Source organism: Myripristis murdjan, chromosome 13 (genome assembly GCF_902150065.1).
Source record: "Myripristis murdjan chromosome 13, fMyrMur1.1, whole genome shotgun sequence".
Lineage (NCBI taxonomy): Eukaryota > Metazoa > Chordata > Actinopteri > Holocentriformes > Holocentridae > Myripristis > Myripristis murdjan.
This window is the reverse complement of record NC_043992.1, coordinates 4,009,860-4,021,745: the sequence shown is the minus strand read 5'-3', so window position 1 is coordinate 4,021,745 and position 11,886 is coordinate 4,009,860. Positions and strand designations below refer to the sequence as shown.

The window sequence follows — 11,886 nt, the reverse complement described above, 5'->3', positions numbered from 1 at the left end:
TGTTTCTATCTGATATTCCAAAAATAAAATAGTACATTCAATTATTGATTTAATTATTGATTGATTTAAATTTCATTTTGAGTGGAACTTAGTGGAGTCATTTTGGGGCCACATCAGTCTCATGCATGCTTGTGGGCTGACATTTTTTGCGATTTCAAACTGTGCAGCATATTTTGGTAAAATCTCAATACATTCGACACACACACACACACGATATCATTCTGAAATCTCCAAAGTGTTTTTCTAATCAAATCAGACAAAAACATGCAGATATCTTACACCGAAGAACGATAGCACATTTATTATTTTGCTTTGTGCCAAAACAAAAAAAAAAAAAATTCTGTGTGCGACTGAAAAAGTGGGACAGCTCACTCTGAAATGTGATGGCGCTGATTTGGCTTAGAAAACCCTGTGGCTACATTTCATTATTGATTTAATTATTGATAGATTTAAATTGAATTTTCAGTTTAAAAAAAAAAAAAAAAAAAGGCCTCCGTGGAGGTTAGTGGAATCATTTTGGGGTGAGAGAAGCCTGATGCGTGTCGTTTCCAGAGTCCCTGAAGGCAGCACGAGGGAGAGCTGGACCAGCTGTCTTTATCTGACAGCACACAGGAATCTGTCTCGGTGCAGAAACAGCCGGACCCTCACACAGTTTGTTCCCGCTACAAACTCACTCACACACACACACACACACACACACACACACACGCATCCGTGTGAGCTCTCATGAAGCCTAAGTGAATAAATTTGCGAAGTCAAGTGGGAACGCCGCAAGGAAAGCGGGAAGGAGATGCCGACTCAGCTCGCCAGGGGGCTGAAACAAACTAACACTTTTATTTTTTCTCTCATTGATCCATTTAAATCTCACTCTGACGCAGGTTTGACCCCACATGTTTGACTGAATCATGACAGAATACATCAGAAGGAAAAAAAATTACAATGTGCATGATTGTTACAAAGACTGTATTGTAAAAATTGTGGTTATTCATCACAGCTGTTACAAAACAACGCTTTCACCCCTCAACTACACTGCACATTTCTATTGTTACACTGAAACTAAGCGCTACATGTTAGTCACACACCAGCAACAACAGTTAGTGATCAGATAAAGCAGACTGGACGTGGCAGAAACCACCGGGCTGTGTGATCAGGTCCCATCAGCTGAACAAGGTCATGTGGAGCCACTGGAATCAAGCACAGAGAACAAAATAAACAATAAATAATTTCATAAGTAATTGAAATTTTATTTCATTTTATTGTTTTACTTTTTTAATTAAATTAAATTAAATTTTATTTTGTTTTTGTTTTACTTTTAATTTAATTTGTTTTGTTTTGTTTTATTTTTATTTAATTTGATTATTATTTTTTACATTTGTTTTTGTTTTACTTTTAATTTAATTTGTTTTGTTTTGTTTTATTTTTATTTAATTTGATTATTATTTTTTACATTTGTTTTTTCCCACATTTTTTTCCATTTAGTGCCAGCTGCAGTAGTTTCCACAGCGGGCTCTCGCTGCTCTCTAATGGGTATTTATGTGCACTGCTGGCTAATCGTCTGCAGGTGGAACCACATCATGAGGATATGACGACATTTTGTTTTGGTGAGATGAAATTCTGCTGTCCAAATTAGTGACAGCAGGCAAATTTAATTTCAAAACTTTGAAACACTGAAACATTTTCAGGACTATAATTTAAATTTTTGTAGTTTTGTATGACCTCCACTTAACATTACCACACAATGATACTAAATGAACAGCCGTTTTATTATGTCATGTGGTTTTGCACATGCAAGCTACAAACACGCCTGTTTTTCTGTAAACTGAGCAAATGATGCACTCAAGATACTTTTATTTAAACAAATTTCAACTTCCCCCAGCACAGTATCTTCTTACATACTTTACTCTATTCCATCTCTTTTATCCACAGCAACATCAAAACAATTAAATTAAATCATATCCTAAAATTAAAACTAGCACTGTGTGTTGCTGTTATTAGACAAAGACAGGAGGAGGTTTGGTGTTCACCTGTTTGTAGCTGATGGTTATGGAGCCCATCCCCACCATGTCGTACGCCTGAAACTTGCCTGGAAAACGACACACAAACACAACGCTGTGATTCACAATCAGGCGGACATTTGAAGCAATTGTGGATGATTGTTTTAAGCTAACTGGAGCACCAGGTGGGCAGGGCTTGCTGCTTTGGGACAGTTCAGAGTGTGGCGGGGTGGAAACATGGACTAAACTGAGTTTGAAATGTGTTCCAGTGATTTGGTAAAGCCGCTGCTGCTCACTGTGCTGCCCTGCACGGCAAACCCCACCTGTCTGGTGCCGAGGCACCGCCTCAACAAACTAGAAACACTTTGGCAAATCGCTGCTGCTGTATAAAACACTTTGCTCTCTCCAAAAAGCTCTGTCTGCAGCCTGATGACCATGCATCTCCTAGTTTTGCTATTGGATTTTTCTCCTGAACCCAGCAGCTGTAAAATTTTCCTCCACCTACAGATGAGCATGTAACCCTTGAAGTATGGTAAGAAGTTGAAATAATCTCTAACATCAGAGTTTATGAGCTTTTTTCACTCAACGGGGATGAGATGCATTTTGACCTTGGCGACATGTTCAAACACAAGCGTGTTCGATCTCGCCTCGTACGCTGCAACAACAATCTGTTGCCATGTCGTTTTATCCTCTTAGCCAGATAAACCCTGTGCAAAGACAACACTCCCTGCTCTGCATTCTTTCTAGGCGTTTCTTCTCCCCTCGTGCTCCAAGACTCAACATCAAACATCGCTTCACCAGCCTCATATCACCCCCAAACTCTCTGCTCTGCTCCCATTTCCACATGAAAAACCAAAAACCTCTCTCCCTCTTTCTCTCTCTGCTCCCTCCATCTCTGTCTTGGGGAGGAGGAGACAGGAAAGGAAATGATAAGACTCTCCTATCTCCTCTCATCTTTTCCCACGACTCCTCTCTCTCATCTCCCTCACCCTTTCCCCTCCGTTTCTCCTCCTTTCCTCACTTCCTTTCTTCTTGTTCTACCCTCTCTGGCCTTTTGTTGCATTCAAGTCACGTGGATTTACTGTAAACAGGAGCTTCCGGCTGGTGAAAAAGGTTCACGTAAGCCTCCTAGACGCAAAATAAGTGTTTGATATCTCTCATTCAGTGTCAGTGAATCCATCCATGTTTATAGTCCAAGGAAATAAAAATCAAAAATATCAGTTATATCAATACAATCAACTGCACTTATGAACAGCGAAGAATATTTTCTGAAATTTGTTTATGGCTTGTTTTAAGGTATTAAAAGAATACTGCAACATTTTTGGCAAAATCCCCTTTTCCTGACTTCCCCAGACCGAGACCAGATGTTGGATAGCATTTTCACCTCTGTACGTCCAGGGGTTTATTTCTTCACTTTGACAGAGCTAGGCTAAGGATTCCCATAGACTTCAAGTCATTATGCTAAGCTAACAGGAAATGCTACCCATAGGAACTGAACCACAGGACGTCCAGAGGTGAAAATGGTGTCCAACATCTGGTCTCAGTCTGGGGAAGTCGGCCCAAAATGTTGGAATATTCCTTTAAATTAAAGTAATTATGATGCAGATGCCCCAACAAGTGTCCATTTCCAAAAATGTAGCGAGGGGATGTCGTCATCTCATTCTTCCATTTCCTGCAGTAGTCTTCTTTATTCCTTATTGTTATTATGATTATGCAATGTTCTTTTATGCCATATTGGCCCAAGTCTACCTTGTAAAAAAAAAATCTCAGTGGGACTTTCCTGGTGTAATAAAAGTTAAACAGAATAATAAAAAGAAAATAGATTCACATTATCAGCTACCTCTGCCGTGACAGAGATGTAGAGCTTTTATATTTGTTCATGTTACCTCATATCACCTGTGCTGTTTTATTACCTTTTTACTGCCTCTTCTGTACCTGCATTCCCTCTAGAGGATCGGTAAAGTTCAGTCTTATCTTATCTCTTAATACGGCAAGAAGACAGTGTTCATCTTTCATCTCATTCAGTCTCATCCCCCTCTCCCTCCCTCCCAGTCCCCCCCTCCATTACGGATCATGGTGTCCAGTTTCATCAGCAGGTACAGGAAGCCGGGGTAGCTGATGGTCAGGTCTGGCTCCGTGTATCTCAGGCCGATCAGCTGCATTATAAAATCGTCCACGACGATGCCTGAAGCAAACAAGAACAGCGGGTGCATGTTTGTAACAGAGAAGGTGGAAGAAACTGTTTTTTGTGCTTTTTTGTACTGTAGTTTTTTTTGCGTGTGTGTATTTTCACTATTTTATTTTTAAGCAAATGTTTGTACTTTTCCTCCGGTGTGTTTTTGCTACAGTATTGTAATTGACTCCATCTGAGAGTTCATCCGCTCCAGAGAACAGATTTAGCCTCAGAAAATGGAAAACTGTGTTTCCACTCCCAGTGAACAGACATTTCTCATTTTTCCACTTAAAAAGAATCTCGTTTGAGCTCTGTGCGCTCGTCCTTTTAGAATCATATGGAGAAAAAACACGTGGAAACCACATGGAAAACGGTTCTGGTTTCTGAAAACTGAGTTTTTGTTTTACTCTAAATACATTTTAAATCACACACTTGTCTCTTATCCTGAGTTAGACTTTTACACAGAAATCTGGAGAGGCAGGTGAATGTGAGGAGAAGTGTTTTGGCTCCCCCTGCTGGTCAGGGTGGTTTTGCTTCATGTCTGATCAGACTGGTACAGAACCAGAGGACGTGGAAACTGGAAGCCAAAAGTAAAAGCTGGGGTATTTATTTGAGCTGTGTGCCCTCAGGCCTACCTGCTGCCGCCAGAGCGGGACCGACCTCCCGATACTCCAGGCGCTTTGATTTATTCTTGTCATACACCAGGAAGATGTCCTGAGGAGAGAGGAGAGACGGCAGAGGGGGATAAACATAGTAACAAAGTGTTATAGTCTCCATCTATCTATGTAATGTTTATACATGTTTTACAGCTCATTTCTTAAAGATTTACAAATCATTTGGTATTCATTAACAAATACTTAATATAGGGTTTGAAATGTTATAATGTATACAACAATAAACTCTTAACAAGTAGTTTACTGTGTATTGAGTAAACATTAATTATCATTTCATTGTTTGTTAACTGTTTGTTAACTATTAACTAAAGTTTGACAAACTCTCAATTTACCATTAATTAATGCCAGTTATTATAAAATCATGGCAGCACGGTCAATATTCCCAGGTTCTAGTTTCCAATCCAGACTACAGGTTTTACCCGATGTGAGACAGGGTGTGGGTGCTGGCCCTGACCGTGTGACGTGTAAACTTCGCCCTGACGTTTGTGGTGCTGTTGTTGTGTTGGCAGCCTTGTTGTGGTGTTGTTCTGTTGATAAGCTTACCGTCCACCTCCTGATCTTGTCCCACAGGCCTTTGAACTCCTGCCAGCTGAGCTGAGCGAGGCCTTGGCTCTGGACAAAACGCCGAGGTCAAGGAAACAAACCAAACGCTGAACACTCACACAGAGCCCAGCGGCCGCTCAAAGGCACCGCTGCAAACCCTGAGCTGCTGCTGTCACTGCCGTTTAAAGGTGCTAGATGCAACATTTAACTTGAACAAACCATTACCACATCCATTCTGAAACCACATTAGTATAATGACAATAAACCAAATCACTGCCGAAAAGCCTGGCAGCCTCGACTGCAGACGATTTGGTCCGGCCTGCAAGGCAAATCATCAATACAGAAAAAGCAACTCAGAAAAGAAAATAACATAAAATAGCAGCGAACGCGTCCTTCTAGTTTATCCCTCCTGGCTGTATGCCCGTCTTGGAGAACACAGAGCGCCCTGCTGTGGGCAGCCTGATTGGTTAACACTGACAGGAAGTGGGTGGCACTTCACAGCACTTCCTGTCTGAACCCAGCGTCAGCGTCAAGGTCACAATAAACACACATGCATGGCACCGCAAGAAACTTCTAGTTTTTCTCTCTGGCCTGCGATTAAACAACGCCCTGAGGATTTTCCCATTCTGAGGAGACAGGCGCTAAAGTTTAAATCTCTGTTTGGGTCAACCTAGACTAAATGCCCCAAACCTGGAAAACAAGCTGGGCATAGCATCATCATCATCATCATCATCATCATCATCATCATCATCATCATCATCATCACCATCATGACTGCCACCTGACATCAGACGCCTGACCAAAGAGAGGCAGCTCCAGCCATCACATTAAAGTCAATGTGAAGTTTGATCAATAAAAAATATGTTAAATTAACCATTAAATTCCTATTATTAGTATTAAAATATTAATAAATATTGATATCTATGTTCTAAAACTGAAACGGCCTTCAATATGAGAGCAGTTCCCTACTCCTGCTCTGCCGGCTCACACACTCCATTTCCGGAAATCTGTTGGATTGCTTTCCGACACAAAACAGGAGCCTCCACCATGCTGCTGTCTGTTCACAGTGGTTATTATGTCCTGAACACCGTTTTCTGAGCTTCACTGTCTACCTCGCTCTACCACACAGCGCTCATCCTCTCTCTCTCTTCTCGTACCACTGGGTCACTACGTCGCTTTCTTACCTCGTTCACTGTGCAGCTCACTCTTTTTTTTTATTTTGCATCCTTTTGTGGCTGTGTTTGCTCCAATTGCAGGTTACATATCTGTTATCCAAAATTGAAAACAAATCGAATACCTACCCAACGAATGAATGTGAATAGTCAAATATTCAGGTTCAGCTGCAGTAATTATGCTGCTGTCCTTTCAGCTCAGTGAAACAGCGTCAGAACATCTGCTGCTGACACCGATACTCAACACACTCTGCCTCCATGCAAACCCTTTTTTTCTTCCAGATATAATAACATCAGTTTTCCAAGGATACATCCATGAGGACCACCAAGCTCTTGCACTGCTCCAGACTCAGCATCTTCTCACTGCCTGCCAGAACTGAAGAACACAAGCAGATGATCAGAGCTGCACCGACACACACACACACACACACACACACACACTCCTCAAACATCTGCCAACAGTCAGAGCTCTGCACCCTGCAGGAGGTGAACATCAGCGAGCCGCTGAGCCGCTGAGGATTTGATGGTGGGAAACTAATTTATTGGTTATATATTTTTTTTTTCTGATAAGACAAAAGAAAGAGTATTCACTAACTGGCTGATTTACTGACTGTAAATACTATAAATAATAATATAACCTAGATTTTATTAGAATTAGAATTAGCAAATAATTAGTAAAAAAAAATGACAAGTAAAAAGTAAAAAGTAATAAAGTCCATTACCTGAAAATTACCACATTTGTTTAAGAAATGAAATGAAATGAAATAAAATAAAATAAAATAAAAATTACAAGAAAATTGTCAAAAAGACTCCCAGGTCTCAAAGTCTTAATAGCAATCTGATTTTTATTTGTTTTACCACATCGTTCAGCCCCCAGTCGTAAATTTTTCAGGGAAAGCCGCTCACATATTTAATGTGTGCCGCTGTTCGTAAGTTTTTTAAATTAATTAATTCATTGCTAATTAATTAGGTTGGACTGGTTGGGTTGGAGAGCGGCAGCAGAGCTCAGTGGGTCCTGATCCACTTAAACTTCTAAAACTTCAATAAAATGTTGAGTTTTTCGGTGTTTTATTAAAGTGTGGAGTTTGCACTGACCTCCTCCCTGCATGGCCTCGGATAGCAGGCTGTGCAGGTGAACGGGCTTGCAGACTCCACTCTGTTGAAGAGGAAACACAGGAAACACGTAGAAAACACACCACACACTGTCACCGCCACACCCCCTGCACTCACACAGCTCCTTCAGTGTTTAACTATAATTACAAGCATTTGTTTTAACCTGCTTTTAGTCCCAGGTGGGTGGGGTTTACCACATCAGACAGAGTCGGTGCCAGCTCGTCTGCAAAATGACGTTCAAACGATTTCTTGGAATTGCCCAATATTTCTATTTCATCTCACGCTATTTTCCTTTACTGCAGACCCCACCCATCTCAGGTTAACCCTTTGAAACCCAAGCAGATTCAGTTGATTTCTATCAAAAACACAGGAGAAAGCCAGTGAGACATTTAACAAGAAATGATCTGAAACTTACCAAGAAATTAGTAAAAAGTAGCCAAAAACGAAAATAAAATGTCCCGTTTGGGACATTTTTCCCTAAAATTTTGATCATTTTCCAATAACTTTCTCTCTCTCTTGTTTTTTCTTTCTCCAATTTCTTCTTTTCTCAATTACTTTTTTTTTTGTTAAAATTATATTTCCATGGCATTTCTTGTAACCTTTTCCTCATTTTCTTGCAAATTTCTTCCGCTCCCTGCCATGTTTGAACAAAGTTGAGCTAATTTAGTCAGGTTTGAAAGGGTTAAATACTTTAAAGCATTTCACAAGTATTTCACAGACATGTAAACACGAGGAATTGGACATGGATCCAGGTTTGAAAAGGTTAAAACAAAGCTTAGGGAAGATTTGCAGAGGCTGTCAGAGGCAGTGTGTGTGCAGCCTCGTCCTGGCAGGGCTCACCTGGCCGCAGTGCTTGTTGAACAGACGGTGTGTGGACTTCAGGTTAGGAAGAGCAGCCAGGTGTGGATACGAAGGCTGCGGGGGGGAGGACACAAAGTTCAGAAACACAAAAACACACACACACACACACACACACACACACACACACACACACACACATCCTTAAAGAAACAGCACCAGGTGGGCGATCCTACCTAGTCCACCAGGTGGTACTCTCAGATTCAGATTGGTCCGTTTCTGAAGCGTCTTGAAGAGACACTTCAGAATCAAACTTCTGAATGTCTGAATGTCCATTTTTCACAAACATCTGTTGTGTATGTACAGAACCTGTTTCTGACTGGGCGCCTCTTGCTGCATCAGTCGCCTTTGGACTCAACATGGAGGTAAACACACTGGATTTTACGTGATGACGCTGAAGGCAACACGCAGGCTATTTCAGGCGGTAAATGTAACCCAGCGATGGAGTTCAAGCAAAATCTCGGGTTCGGGTTAGGTTTGGACAAAAACATGCGTCCCAATGCGCACTCTAGAGTATAGATGTACACTGAGACACAGAGACACAGACAGTGAGACACAGCATCTCTGTGTCTCACTGTCTCACTGTCTCAGCATCTCAGTGCGGAGACACTGAGGGACTGTCAGGTAAAGCTCAACATTGCAATAATAACCAAGAGCTTTAGGCTTAACAACAGGTTCACCAGAGATGAAGCTCCTTATGATGCTTATTCGCAAGAGTGTGATGATGTTGATATCATGGTTACGTGTATTGTCTGATTTTTTTTTTTTCCTTTAATATGTATTCAATAAAAAAAAAATCACAAATTCACTCCCTGAAGCACAGAGAGATGTGTATACTGAGAGATGTCAGCATGAGGTGTTCACACTGCCTGGCTGAGACTCTTCAGTGTAAAATCACATCAAAAAATGATGTAAATAACATGTGAAGCAATAATCCCTGACATTTTCATGTCAATAAATATGTCTTTTGCTTCGTTGTGTAGCTACCTGATGTAACACACCAGAGATTCAATCTGGATCCACTTCAGCTGGACATGAATTCACCTGAGCAGCCATCCTGAGCAGAGGAGTGCTTTTATTTTGTAGTAAACTAATATGAAATATGGCATTTGATGGCTTTGAGCGTCTCCTACCTCCTTTAACAAAGACACGTCTTGTATCCCGGGTTTGTCAGCGGGTCTGAAAGAAAAAAAGAAAACATTTTATGCCTTAATGACAGCAAATTAATTTCAGAAGTGTCCAAAACTAGAGAATCTGTCTGTGTTATTTCTTCTTCTTCTATCAGTGAATTCTGTTATAAACGCTATATCAATAATGCACCATTGGTGGTATCATTTTTATCACTTTAAGCTTCCCCCACAACTCTGACTCCTAATATTTTACTTTTATTTTCGACTTTTAGCACAACTTTGCATGTTTTAGTGCTTCCTTTATCTCTGTATGCTTTATGTTTTTTCTTTTCTTGCAAAGCTCTATGAGCGCTATATAAATTCTTTTTTTACTATTATTATTATACTATAATAGGTAGGGGAGAGTGGGGTAATTTGTGCCAAGGGGCAAGTAGTGCCACCCCTGTTATCTAGAAAACCATAGAAGAAGTTGGTCATGTGACCACATATTTTTGAAGAGGCATGCATTTCACTCATCCTGCAAAGAAGGGAGACACATGGCTTGAGAGGAAAGCACATTTCAGTTCAAAAAACATTTTTTTGCCCTCCAAAGTAAAATTTCCATGATCAAGGTTTTTTGATTGCTGTGTTTGAACAATTATAGAAAACTTTGAAAACAGTTCACACAGGTTTTAGTACTTTAGTAAGCTACACCATGAGTCTATACAGTTAGCATGATGTTAGCTCAAAACAGCTGGGGGATGCATTTTTTTTCAAAATGGTGGGCTTGGGGTAATTTGTGCCAAAGGGCCTGGGGTAAGTTGTGCCAGTGGCACAACTTGTGATTATATACTATATATTACTTTATTGTATTTTATTGTTATTGTACATTGTCTTCTTACCTTTGATCATTAAAACTATTCAGATTCAGATGAAGATGATTTGCAGGTGCTCATTTTGGAATTTTTATTTTGTTCTGGGTATGTGTTCATGTGGCGCTAGGCCTCGTTATAGAAAAGTGGCCTGTGATCTTGTTAAAATAATAAATAAATGTTAAATAAATAATTTTGTATTGAATTTGCTTTGCTTTTATATAGCATTATCATTTGTGAGGTTAAACTGATCTGTTTTACTTCAGTTATCAATGGCACAATTTACCCCAGTGCATTCTCTCTAATGGCACAATTTACCCCGCACCGGGGGCAAGTTGTGCCACAAAACCACTTTTTTTTCGAAAGCTATATTTCTCAAACAGTTTATATAAGATCCAAAGTGATTGTTCCCAGGGATGCACAACAACCTAAACTATATGTGCATATTTTAGTTGGAGGCATTACTGTAACCCCCTCGCTTTAAAGGCACTTTAAGTAAAAATTGGCACTACTTACCCCACTCTCCCCCACAGTGCTGAAAAAAAATAGTCAATTGACTGAAAAACCTTTACATTTTTGATAATGGATGAATCATTTGATGAGTCATTTATCAGGTAAAACTGTCTGATCCATCTTCACTGAGATGCTTTAGAGAGATTATCTTACTCATCTCTGTTCATATCCTCATAAAATTCATACTTTGGGTTTTATTAATGAAGCAATCTGAAGACATCACTTCAGTACAGCAAAGCAAATTTTCCTCCACGCAGCGTCACTCACACGGCAGCGTTGCCCTTCTCTGTCAGCACCCTGACGAGGAACGCTCCCTCCTGATTGGGCTCGTACGTGGATGGGATGATGATGTAGCGGCCGGGCGGCAGGCGGCTACGGAGCACCACCTCACGCCGTGTCGTGTAGGCGGAGCAGAGGACGGGCCGCAGCGAGCTCATGTGTGAGGAGGTCAGGTGCTGCAGGTCAGGAGGGGCCTGCAGACACAGCACGCACACACACACACGTTTAAATACACACATGCATGCGCACGTGTGTGTCTGCTGGTGTGTCTGCAGGTGTGTATGTGTGTGTGTGTGTGTGTACCGGGTATATGTGCAGGGCAATAGCCAGGTCTATTCCCCTGCGTCTGTGGTGTTTCTGCATCAGAGCCACCAGGAAGGAGCAGCTCCTCTCAGAGTCCTCCGACTTGTCGTCCTCCTTTGACAGCGGGAAGAAGAACTGAGGATTCTGCCAGAACCAACCTGGACACACACACACACACACACACACACACACACACACACACATTCACTTTGTATTCTCATGCTTACTTATATTTTTCATTGCCTACATTCGTTTCCTAAAAGTCTTCACATCCTTTGCTGTA

At 40.9% G+C, this 11,886-nt stretch overlaps 1 protein-coding gene across 2 annotated transcripts in view; it reads right to left on the bottom strand.

The window, feature by feature from the left end:
* Positions 1–813: 813 nt before the first annotated feature.
* Positions 814–11,886, bottom strand: part of LOC115370095 (calpain-3) — a 48,754-nt gene continuing 37,681 nt past the window's right edge. For both annotated transcript variants that reach the window (XM_030066936.1, XM_030066935.1), the window contains 11 exons: positions 11,604–11,761; positions 11,289–11,494; positions 9,661–9,706; positions 8,510–8,584; positions 7,652–7,712; positions 6,868–6,932; positions 5,385–5,453; positions 4,803–4,881; positions 4,063–4,179; positions 2,025–2,083; positions 814–1,184 (listed from right to left, as the gene is read on the bottom strand). In XM_030066936.1, the coding sequence (XP_029922796.1) occupies positions 1,158–1,184; positions 2,025–2,083; positions 4,063–4,179; positions 4,803–4,881; positions 5,385–5,453; positions 6,868–6,932; positions 7,652–7,712; positions 8,510–8,584; positions 9,661–9,706; positions 11,289–11,494; positions 11,604–11,761 (962 nt within the window). In that variant the 3' untranslated portion in view covers positions 814–1,157. The remainder of the gene's footprint in view (positions 1,185–2,024; positions 2,084–4,062; positions 4,180–4,802; positions 4,882–5,384; positions 5,454–6,867; positions 6,933–7,651; positions 7,713–8,509; positions 8,585–9,660; positions 9,707–11,288; positions 11,495–11,603; positions 11,762–11,886) is intronic.